The sequence below is a fragment of the Oryx dammah genome, unplaced genomic scaffold, assembly GCF_014754425.2.
Source record: "Oryx dammah isolate SB20612 unplaced genomic scaffold, SCBI_Odam_1.1 HiC_scaffold_11072, whole genome shotgun sequence".
NCBI classification, from domain to species: Eukaryota; Metazoa; Chordata; class Mammalia; order Artiodactyla; family Bovidae; genus Oryx; species Oryx dammah.
This window is the reverse complement of record NW_024080466.1, coordinates 1,851,512-1,864,022: the sequence shown is the minus strand read 5'-3', so window position 1 is coordinate 1,864,022 and position 12,511 is coordinate 1,851,512. Positions and strand designations below refer to the sequence as shown.

General features: G+C 38.6%; 1 protein-coding gene across 1 annotated transcript in view; it reads left to right on the top strand.

Annotated features, from left to right (window-relative positions):
* LOC120860414 (collagen alpha-1(XII) chain-like) overlaps positions 1 to 12,511 on the top strand; it is a 123,526-nt gene that overhangs the window by 21,812 nt on the left and 89,203 nt on the right. The window contains exons 11-13 of the mRNA XM_040236213.1: positions 1,261 to 1,533; positions 4,356 to 4,628; positions 6,680 to 6,952. Coding sequence (XP_040092147.1) covers positions 1,261 to 1,533; positions 4,356 to 4,628; positions 6,680 to 6,952 — 819 coding nt within the window. The remainder of the gene's footprint in view (positions 1 to 1,260; positions 1,534 to 4,355; positions 4,629 to 6,679; positions 6,953 to 12,511) is intronic.

The following is a 12,511-nucleotide window of genomic DNA, read 5'->3' as shown; positions in this document are numbered from 1 at the left end:
CTCTCACACCCATACATGACCACAGGAAAAACCATAGCCCTGACTAGACGGACCTTTGTTGGCAAAGTAATGTCTCTGCTTTTGAATATGCTATCTAGGTTGGTCATAACCGTTTGTCCAAGGAGTAAGCTTCTTTTAATTTCATGGCTGCAGTCACCATCTGCGGTGATTTTGGAGCCCCCCAAAATAAAGTCTGACACTGTTTCCACTGTTTCCCCATCTATTTCCCATGAAGTGATGGGACCAGATGCCATGATCTTTGTTTTCTGAACATTGAGCTTTAAGCCAACTTTTTCACTCTCCTCTTTTACTTTCATCAAGAGGCTTTTTAGTTCCTCCTCATGTTTCTGCCATAAGGGTGCTGTCATCTGCATATCTGAGGTTATTGATATTTCTCCTGGCAATCTTGATTCCAGCTTGTGTTTCTTCCAGTCCAGCGTTTCTCATGATGTACTCTGCATATAAGTTAAGTAAGCAGGGTGACAATATATAGCCTTGATGTACTCCTTTTCCTATTTGGAACCAGTCTGTTGTTCCATGTCCGGTTCTAACTGTTGCTTTCTGACCTGCATATAGGTTTCTCATGAGGCAGGTCTGGTGGTCTGGTATTCCCATCTCTTTCAGAATTTTCCACAGTTTCTTGTGATCCACACAGTCAAAGGCTTTGGTATAGTCAATAAAGCAGACATAGATGTTTTTCTGGAACTCTCTTGCTTTTTCGATGATCCAGCGGATGTTGGCAATTTTATCTCTGGTTCCTCTGCCTTTTCTAAAACCAGCTTGAACATCTGGAAGTTCACAGTTCACGTTCTTTTGTTAGGAAAACATTTTAAATTATTACTTTGAACTATCTCCTTATGGTATGACAGAAATATCTGTCAAACCATTTGCTTGATGGTTCATTTTAGATCTAGTACTGTTTAAATATTCCAGTTGTAGGTATGACCGTTCTGTTACTGCTTTGCTTTATGAAGCTAAAAACTCTAATTCAGGTATTTTTTAACTAGGTACTTTTATTTAAACAACATAACTTAGTGTTATGAATGATCAAGACCAGTGCTCAAGGCTGTGGTCGTTTGCAGGGCTGTGAGTGAGGGCTTTCTCTCACTGGCCTTGTGTGGGCTGCCTACTCAGTGCATTGGCCTCAGTGACCACTCTCCCGATAGAACGGAAGGCATTTCAGAAAATGTGTAGCCGTTGGGTCCGTGCTTTGTAGATTTAAAAAAGATTTTAACTATGTCCTTCTTTTTCTCTTAACAGCTTATGTGCCTCCAAAGGATATTAATTTTTCTGAGGTGACTTCCAACAGTTTGAAAACCAGCTGGTCTCCTGCTGGAGAAAACGTTTTTTCGTACCACATCACCTACAAAGAAGCTGCTGGGGATGATGAAGTGACGTTGGTGGAGCCAGCCTCGAGCAGCAGTGTGGTCCTCAGCAACCTGAAGCCAGAGACCCTGTACCTGGTCAATGTGACTGCAGAGTACGAGGACGGCTTCAGCATCCCCTTATCTGGAGAGGAGACCACCGCAGAAGGTGTGAGGAGGGTTCCCCACCGTTTCCCCCAAACTAGTGGTTTATCATAGAACAGATTCACCATGGGAAATGGCCCTCTGCTTTATAGTTCAGCACTGTGAACGCCCTTGTAAGATTCAGTTCCTTTAAAATACAGCTACTCATAAATCTTTTTCTAAAGGGAAAAAACTTTTAAGTGAAAGATCCTATGTTTATTTTGATGAATTTGAGGTTGAGACATAGAGAACCATTAATAATTATGGAATTAGCTCTTGAAATACTGCTTATCTAGCATTTTCTGTCCCATGTTTCAAATACTTCTGAGCTACCAAACCTCTGATGACAGATATATTTTACCAATTTTTTATCTTTTTAAAATTGTGGTAAGATATACCTATAAATAACATTATAGTGACCATTTTAACCCTTTTAAAGTGTGCATTTCAGAGGCAATTAGTCCATTCATATTGTCGTGCTAACATCACCACATTCCTCTCCAGAACTTTTTTATCTTGCAAAACTGGAACTCTACCTGTTAGACAACTTTCATTCCCACTGCTGCTCCTAAACAACTCCCCCTCTTTTCCCCGCAGCAGCCATTCTGCTCTCTGTCTCTATGAATTTGATGACCCTAGGTTCCCATATGACTAGAATCATGCAGTATTTGTCATTTTGTGACTGGCTGCTTTCACTTGGCTTAGTGTCCTCAGGGTTCATCTGTGCTCGAAGCGTGTGTCAGAATGTCCTTTCTTCTATGACTGAATGATATTCTAATGTATGTATAGACCAACTGTTCTTTATCCGTTCACCCATCAGTAAGCACTTGGATTGCTTCCATCCTCTAGCTACTGTAGATAAACTGCTAAAAACCTAGCTGTACAAAGTTCACCAGGTGTTTTAAGTGATACTTGTTTAGCTGTGTCCGCTTTACTGGAAAGAGTTGCATACTTTCTGATACATTTTTCTTCATCTGATATTGGCAGTATTCTGAAGAACCTTGTTAGAAGACTAGCACCAGACATTTACTCTTTAAGATAAATACAGTGAATATGGTAAGAGGTATCAGTTGTTCTCCATTTTTATTGGGTATAGAAAAGGCTGAAACAGCAGCATGAGGAATTTAAGATAGTTACAAACAAAGATGTGTTTGCTGACGGGGAAGGCGTGTGCAGGCCTACTTGCTGATAAAAGCTAGAGAATCTTTGAGTTTTTCAAACATGATTGATTTTTCTTTTGTGCATGGTTTAGGTATATTCCTTTCTGAAGGTTAGTAGATACACTAAATGGCCTAAGTTGTCTTCTTGTCTTATGATTTTTGTGATGATATAACCTAGCAGGCCACACTTAGCTATTTCTGACTTTCTGCTGATTTCTCTCTAATGGCAAATTGTGGTTTGATGAGCCTGGCCCTTTTTCTTCAGCACTTTGAGATGGAGATGGAACTTTGTCTCAAAAAGAAATTGAAGTCTAAAGGGTTTTTGAGTACAGTCAACTATATTTGTATACACTCTTGTCTCAAAAAGAAATTGAAATCTAAAGAGTTTTTGAGTACAGTCAACTATATTTGTATACACTCTAATTTTTCCTCAGTGGGCTACTACAATAGAATTTGGTAATGCCTTTCCAGTTCTGTTGTTTGTAGTGAAATCTGAGATTTGAACTTTCTTCTGTATAAGGAAGTGTCTGACTTAATATCTTTATTAAACTAGCAGTTATTAAGATTCTGCTGTATGTCAGGTGCTATGATAATTGTTTCCAAGGATTATCTCATTTCACCACCTCAATAATCCTACAAATAGTCACGTTTTTGCTGTTGGCTAAGCTGAGACTCAAAATTACATGTTAATTAAATTTCAGAGCCAGTATTCAGATCCATCAGTTTTGTTTGCTTGGACTAATATAGCCGTTTTCCTTGCCATATTAAATGAATCATGGATATAGGTCTGCCAAATTGCAAATTTGCAATTTGCTTTGTTTTCTTGAGATATGCAATTCCTTTTCCTCGTTGGAGTGGTCTATTGATATGTTGGACATTTAGATAAACTTCTAATTGCCTGAGAGGTACATGCAGATATAGTGCACTGTGGTTTTACCCTAGTGGATTTAGTTCATCTTTCCTGACCATGTTGTCCATACGAACAATTCACTTCTTAGACAAAAAGGTCATTAAACCACAAAACCAAGTGATGTTCTTATTTGGACTTAATGAAAATTTCATTTAAGACATAATGAAAATTTCATTTCATTTAAATTACATTGCAATTTAACTTTAAGATTTAGATTCAGCTAGTATGGTGCAGCAACAGTATTCATTAAATACCTACAAATGTGTTTGGTTTAATACATGTGTGTTCTAATTATTCTCAAGTCAAATGATTGTGCAGATAAAAAAGTTAATGGTGTGACTGAGTGGATAAGACAGTTTGTTCAAGTGGATAAGTATGGTAGACCTCAGTGTTAGTATTACTTTCCTGCTTTTTTGAGAAAATCTTTAAGAGTGAAAGTCTTGTTACTTGTACTTGAAGAAACAGATTGTCTTTATTTTTGATTTTATGTCAATATTAATTTGCAATTTTATAGAGTATTTATGAATTTAAAGGTTTACTGATATATGCCTCTTTATCTGATTACACAGTTGACAGTACTCAGTTTCTTTATGGGTATTGTAGTGTGTCTGCCATTTCAGAATGTAGTTAATATCTGACCAAATACGTTCAGGAACCAGGATGTTTGTCAAAAAATGCTCATGGATTTGCTTAGAGAAATGCTGTAATTTAGTGATCAAAAACTGGCTTTTTATCCTTCACATATAATAAATCAACTTATTATTTTTTAAACTTTAGTGAAAGGAGCACCTCGAAACCTAAAGGTGACGGATGAGACTACGGATAGCTTTAAAATTACCTGGACTCAAGCTCCGGGGAGAGTCTTAAGGTACCGAATTATTTATAGACCAGTTGCTGGTGGAGAAAGCAAAGAAGTTACCACTCCAGCCAATCAGAGGAGGAGAACGCTGGAGAGCCTGACTCCAGACACAAAATATGAAGTATCTGTAATTCCTGAATATTTCTCAGGACCTGGTTCTCCGTTGACTGGAAATGCAGCCACTGAAGAAGGTAGAAGAAATATGCTCATTATCTGGTAACAACTGAAATCTTAGACTGGGAGAAGCTTTGAACAACTATTCAGACACTAGGAGCCATCAGATACTTTGTCTCAATTACTGGAGTATCTAAGATGTTAGTCCTATTAGATTTGGTTTACTCAAATATTTGACTTACTTGTGACCCTGTTTATTGGGTTTTCCTGGTAGCTCTGGTGGTAAAGAATCCGCCTGCAACACAGGAGACCTGGGTTCGATCCCTGGGTTGGGAAGATCCCCTGGAGGAGGGCATGGCAACCCACTCCAGTGTTCTTGCCTGGAGAATCCCATGGACAGAGGAGCCTGGCAGGCTACAGTCCACGGGGTTGCAAAGAGTCAGACATCACTGAGCGGCTAAGCACAGCACAGACCTCATTTATTGGTATCAGCAGAAACTTGAGTGGTATGATATGGTCTAAATATTCTTTTAGAATAATATTATTAAATATTCTAATATAAATTAAAGGATGACTAGGGATTAAAAATCATATTGTGCACCCTTGAGATAGATTACCTGTTATTTCTTCAGGTAATACTCACCTGTTTTTATTTAAATGGAATGATTAGGCTTTCTGGATAGATTCTGATATTAGTTGCAAGTTATTAATATTTAATGTATTATTTCATGAATAAAAATTAAGGCATTCATATTTTTCATTTTATTCCTTGTCTTTAAAGTTTTAAAAGCATAATAATAATTCCATGTCAGCAATAATGAGCAGTTATTAAGTACTTGGAGTAGGAAATGGCAACCCACTCCAGTATTCTTGCCTGGGAAATCCCACGGACAGAGGAGCCTGCTGGACTATAGGCCATGGTTCACAAGAGTCGGACTCAACTGAGAGACTAAACTAGCACCACCATTTGGCACCTATTCACATCAGCTTCTGTGCAAAGAGCTTTTCATGTATGAGCTCACTTAATCCCTGCATAGGACCTAGAATATAGTGTTGCAAAAATGTTGGGGCTAAGGAAACTGAATGTTGCTAATAAGCAGTGAATGTGAGTTTGTTGCCCTCCTGCAGACACTGATTGCTTCATGACTCCCATCCTGGTGCAGCCTAACTAGTCTCTCCTGCAAAGACCCTCTCCACCTGCCCTCTTCTTTTCTTCCATTGGAGAAGTCACTACCCTTATTCTTTCCAGTTGGGGATCTAAGGTTCTTTGTACTGGGCACCAAAAAAAAAAAAAAAAAAAGACCCAGTGATGCTTCATCCTTCTATTTTTTTGAGTTAAAGCTGGGGGATGTGTGCCTGGTGAGGAGAGTGATAGAGTTGGGAGCCTTGAGACCCTTCAGAGACCACATGGCCCCGTTACCAGGAAAGGCGTGAAAAGCCAGACATCACAGTTGCAAAGGGATGGGTGGCCTCTGAGTGGAACCGAGGCTCGTTTCCTCTCATATATATTTTTCTAGAGACAGCACTATTTATCATTTTTATCAATTAACATAATTCATGGGCATCACATTTAGATGTTCTTAGCCTTCCTCCAATAAAGTCTTTTTATTGACTGTTTCTTAGAGGAGTCAAAAATCTTCATTGTGTTGCTAATCAGCATATATACATTTTATAGTGCTTTGTTCCAGTTTTAGAGAAAATGTTGTAGGTTTTTTTACATGAAAGATTCTAACATGGAAGACTTTAACCTGTGTGACTACTGTACAGAAGAGAAATTGGATGGGTTTTGTTTTGTTTCTACTAACACATAGGGCCCGATTTAGAGACGCTTAAACTCTGTTGACTAGTCAGCAGTTACAATAGTCATAATCTCACCCAAGATGTAAATTTGGTTACATATCTATCTAATAGATAGATAGATAGATAGATGTGGGCTTCCCAGGTGGCACTACTGTAACGGACCTGCGTGCCAGGGCTGGAGGTGCGAGAGACGTGGGTTTGATCTCTGGGTGGGGAAGATCTCCTGGAGGAGGGCATGGCAATTGATTATATATATATAAAGGAGAAAAATGTTTTTAAGTCATTTTATTAAATAATGAGTTTTGATGTTGTTGTTTCTTTAATGAAGTTAGAGGGAACCCAAGGGATTTACGAGTTTCTGACCCTACGACATCAACTATGAAACTGTCTTGGACGGGGGCACCAGGAAAGGTGAAACAGTATCTCATCACATACACACCGGTGGCAGGAGGTGACACTCAAGAGGTCACTGTGAAGGGAGACACAGCAAGTACTGTCCTGAGAGGATTAAACGAAGGGACGCAATATGCCTTATCTGTGACCGCCTTGTATGCCTCTGGAGCTGGAGATGCCCTTTTTGGAGAAGGGACAACACTAGAAGGTAATTACTGTCATATTTTATAGAAATCTCTGAGCTTGCTTGTGATTGCACTTAGGAAGCTTAAAATGTTTTCCGAGAATGAAATCTGAGTGTGTGCCATCTTTTCTCTTAAAAGGAATTTGTATTAAAAAATAAGTAGTCATAAAACTGCTTCTTATTCAGGGATGTAGGCTACCAAAAAAATTAAATTTGATTGGGAAGCAGTGTACTGGGGAGCTGAGTGTGTAGTAAGGCTGTAGGAGTGTGTCTGTTGTGCCATGGGTTGGTTAAATGGAGAATAGGTGTGTGACTCTTGGAGTGGACGGGGGGAAACATTAATGGAGCAAGAGGATTTGGTGTGCCTGAGATAATGTGGTTGGTCTGTCACCCAGGAGCAGAAAAGAGCCCTTTTCTGACTAATAGCCTATTCTCCTGCACCGTGCCTATCAGTATCAGTATCAGTATCAGTTCAATCGCTCAGTCGTGTCCGATTCTGTGTGACCCCATGGACGGCAGCCCACCAGGCTCCCCTGTCCCTGGTATTTTCCAGGCAAGAACACTGGACTGGGTTACCATTTCCTTCTCCAATGCATGAAAGTGAAAAGTGAAAGGGAAGTTGCTCAGTTGTGTCCAACTTTCAGCGACCCCACGGACTGCAGCCTACCTGGCTCCTCCGTCCATGGGATTTTCCAGGCAAGAGTACTGGAGGAGGGTAGCCTCCCTGTCCATCACCAATTCCCGGAGTTTAATCATGTCCATTGAGTTGGTGATGCCATCCAACCATCTCATTCTCTGTTGTCCCTTTCTCCTCCCACCTTCAATCTTTCCCGGAATCAGAGTCTTTTCCAGTGAGTCAGTTCTTCGTATCAGGTGGCCAAAGTATTGGAGTTTCAGCTTCAGCATTAGTCCTTCCAATGAATATTCAGGACTGATTTCCTTTAGGATGGACTGATTAGATCTCCTTGCAGTCCAAGGGACCCTCAAGAGTCTTCTCCGACTGTGCCTACAAGCATTTATAAAAGCTTGAGAAATATGAGAGTCCAAGTTACTGTTTTCTGAATGACTTCTAACATTCAGTTCTGTGTTAGAAGTTCAAAGTTAATGCAGTACTTAGTAAGAACCATCAAGACTGGATCTGTTTCCTTGGTTCTCTAGAGTTCATTGTCAGAGGGTTTCATATTTCTTAGGCTGTTTTGAACTGTAATGGAAGCATAGATTTGACTCCACAACCAGAAAGTAAGCCATACAAGAGAGAGAAAGCACAAATTTAACTTAACTACAATGAGAATGGATTGTAGTGTTGAAAAGTGGTATCGGTGCATGTTTAAAATGATGATGCAGTTCCGTAGCTAGGGCCTAAATGGGAGGTCAGGTTTCCTTTTGTTATCACCACCTTTTCTATGCCTTATTTAAAATAATTGTAGGAAGAAAATAAATCTAAAGTATCTTTTGTCGTGTGAGATCACAGTGATATTCGGGAAAAATCCATATCAGATTTAGTGGGTCCAAGAGCTTGGAGGACCATAGATGTTGTAATTCACAAGGATGAGATCTACAAGAGGCGGTTTTGATTAAAACTTTGACTTAGGTAAGAAATAAAAGCTAATTGACAAAAACTGTCTAATCAAAGTTCTGTCTCTAATAGTGCTTAAGGGTTTAATCCAATACTCTGTGAAATTTATTATTAGAAGAGGGTCTAAATGAAAGTTTAAATCCCAGTGTGCAAAGTACTGATTATTCGAAGAGTCCTGGTTTGGCTACCATGTGACTTTGAAATAACATTTTAACCCCTCTGAACCTCAGTTTATCCATCTATAAAGAAGGGATGACCATTTTTCCCCCTTCCTCCCAGACTTACTGTGGAGATCAAATGGTAGTGTTAAGTGAAATGCTTTGGGATCTGGAAAACATTCCACATATATGAAATTCATCAAGGGGAAACAACATTCAGTTTAGAACTGATATCTAAAGATACAGCTTTTGTAAGTATATCAAAGATGTTGACTGGTTACTCTAAAATTTTGAAAATAATAAGAGATGGAAATGGAAATTGCCTTAACTAGGGGGACACAGTCCAAACAATGGAAGCATGTGATCTTTATACCTGGAGCAACATTCAGAATTTCTGAGAAATTTATCCTTTTTTTTTTGACCTTTAAGTTCTCTTTCTCATGTGCTTTCTACAGGCTTTCAACATAGATTGCTCCTCTAGGATTTTTAAAGGATCGGCTTTGAAGCTTTTGTTTTTTTATAGAATGGTTGTAGATTGCTTATATTTGCAAACATTTCTCCCTTATAAGGGATATCTTGGAAATAATAGTTTTGCTTGTGCTTATACTTTTTAAACTTCTTATATTCTTTTGCATTTCTTACTTTATAAATATACTTACACTTTGTCAAATTGTTGCCTCTAAAGATTAATGCATTTTTACTAAGAATAATATATTATCAATTTTTAGAAAATAAAATGCACATTTTAACATCACAGCAAACATTCTATTGGGTAATGACTTTTCTAGGCCAAGTGTGTAGCTAAATTCTTTATAATTTTATGGGTTTGCACAAGAGGTATAGAAAATCTACAAATTTGAATGTGTGTGTTAGTGTGCACACCCGTATATCTGGTCAGAAATAATCTCCAAGGGAGATACACAGATAGTAAAATAAATTAAAAAATTGCTATTTCCCATTCCCTAAGATGGAGGAAAGCTAGATGATTTGCAACTTCACTTTAAAAATATAGTTAATTCATAACTAGATTGTAATAGTAGATTTTTTTCCCATTGACACCAAATCTTTTCACTTTAGTGAAGATTTAGAGAATATGCTGCCAGCCTGATTTTGTTAACATATTTATCTCATTGCATGATGTGTGGTAAACTTATCAAGTATGTGAAAGCATAGTTGTGACTAAATTAAAATAATAGATATTTTTTGCTCATGGTTATTCCATTTCATTTTATTATATTAACTCAGCCAAATGCACATACCATATACAGGAATAGGATATGATGGTAAATGCAGAGAATGGAAAGCCCAGAAACACAGCCAGCCAACTGCTCTTGAGGGTTGCTGTTTTTCTAATCTGGTTTTCTCTTGGGAGAGGAGGTGGTTAGAGCAGGCCCTGAAGGAATGTTTCTTCCATCCAGAGGCATGGCTCAGCCAGCCAGGGCATTCTGTGGCTTGAAAATTTTATAGATGGACTGAAGTGCATTCTATTCAATTAAAAAAGAATTAAAAAAATATTTAGAATGGGCTATAACCATCCCTAACTTGAATCTGTTTCCTAGTGCTTTCTTGAAATGCAGCCAATGATCAGAAAATTTCCCCGTCCCTGGAAGAGAGATTTATTAGCATTGGCATTGGGGAGGTTCATGGTTGGCCCTAGTACTGTATGAAATAGAATCACAAAGGCCGAGTTTATTACTATTTCAGATCCAAACTTCAGAGGAATCTGAGCACAAGCTATTAGGTTTGATTTACATTGTTTTTTTCTCCTGTTGTTGTTAAAGTAGATTTAATGTAATTACTAAAACACTGCTGTACATGTAAATGAACTTCAAATCTTGAATTCTTAGTTGTCACTGCTAGTGTTTACAGAGGGAAACCTGCTCTTTTAAACTAAGAAATGAATAATTCCCACTTTAATTCAGAGATTTACTGCAAATGAATGCAAATTTCAGCGTTGGAATAATACAGTTCTTTTATTTTTGAATGTGTTTGTTGGCTGTGGAAAAGATGATTTTTCAGAATTTCTATTGTTTCAGTTGCCTTAGCAACCCTCTGGTGTCCTAAACATGAAAGGCTTCCTATACATCAAACCAAGCTAACTCAGCTGACATTTGGTTACCATGAGGTTTTTAGCACATCACAGGAATTCTTCTGCAAGATGTTGAGTAACATGGGGTGCCTCCAAGATGGAATAAATAAGGCCTCTGTGTTTTCCTAGATTTACTGCTGTCTCATAATTCGGAAAATCATTCATTCTGTGTATAACAATTCTGATGTTTCCAGGGAACTTTAGTCCAATCACCAAACAGTAATATCTTTCCCACAAATTGATGGCTTATCAGAGAAAAATCTAAACTATGTTGGAGAGGTGACAATTATGGCAGAAATCTCATCCACGCTTTGAGGTTGAAGGGCAATTTGCTTTTTAAGAACTATGTGTTACTTAAAGTAAGTTAACTGATCAGTAGTGAACTTTGTCCTTTGGAATGGTGATTTCAAGTCGTTGCTTGTAAATCAAGTGTGTTTCCACATGGACATTATCCAGAGCAGGTCTTCCTTATTCTGCCATGGAAAGTTGGATGATTTTGAGTTGAGCTCTATCGGAAAAGACAAATTGATTTAGAAGGGGGTTACATTACATTTTCAATTTCATTTCTGTTTTTGAAAGTGGTATGTGAAACTCAATGAAAGCCGGCTGGAACAATCTATAAGATGAAAATAGAGTTTCATTTCATAGTGATTAATTTTTCAGTTATCACTGGCTAATTTGTGTTATAATTATATTTGAATTGGATGATGGTCTGCTTTTCAGAAAGCAAATGGAAAAGGGCTAAGGAAATGTAGGAAAGTTACTTAAATAAGGCTTCAGTTCTTTGGCCTCGTATGTGGAAAAAGTAGAATCAACCCCGTACGGATCTTCAGATCATGAGAAATGCACCTGTCTAATTACTTGCCTCAGCAGCAGCACAGGAATGGATGCATGCCTGCAGGCCCCAGCAATGCTGCCTTTTGATATATGTGACTATGCTTTGTAATCCGATCAGAAATACTGAGTATCAAAATTTCAAAAACGGACGAATTTTGTTTGTTTAAATTTATGACAGAAAAGCTTTGTTATTTCTTATACTTACCCTAGTACTATACTGGAGAGAGCAGAGTAGAAGGGAAAACTATTGAGAGGGATTCAGAGGAATAGAGAAGAAGGCTTACCATCGTTACAGAAGATGATGGTATGACTTGTTTGAAATGATTGCCAGCAATTCCATTCCCAGAGGTAAAAGTAACATGCAAAGTACAGGCATGTGGTTCACAATGGCAGAAAACAAGTACAGTGAGATTATATATATTGAAAACCACATCACTTATGTGAAAAACGTGAACAAGCCCAAACATCATGAAACATGCATTTGTGAGTCTTGCAGGCAGACAGAGAGGAGGAGCTCAAGATGGGGGAGCCTTTGCTAGAGCAGAAGTGGGTCCATATTTAGGGACAGGTGGACTTCCCTGTGGCTCAGACGGTAAAGCATCTGTCTACAATATGAGAGACCTGGGTTCGATCTCTGGGTTGGGAAGATTCCCTGGAGAAGGAAATCGCAACCCACTCCAGTACTCTTGCCTTGAAAATCCCATGGACAGAGGAGCTTGGTGAAGGCTACTATCCATGGGGTCACAAAGAGTTGGGCATGACTGAGCGACTTCACTCTCACTTTCTGAGACAAAGTGGCAAGAAGTCTGCTGGAATTGGTTTCCGCGCATGCCTCTGTTTCTATGGCTTTCTCTTTTGAAGAACAGTAACCTTTGTGGTCTTTCCTTAGCTCAAACAGTATAGAATCCTCCTGCATGCGGGGG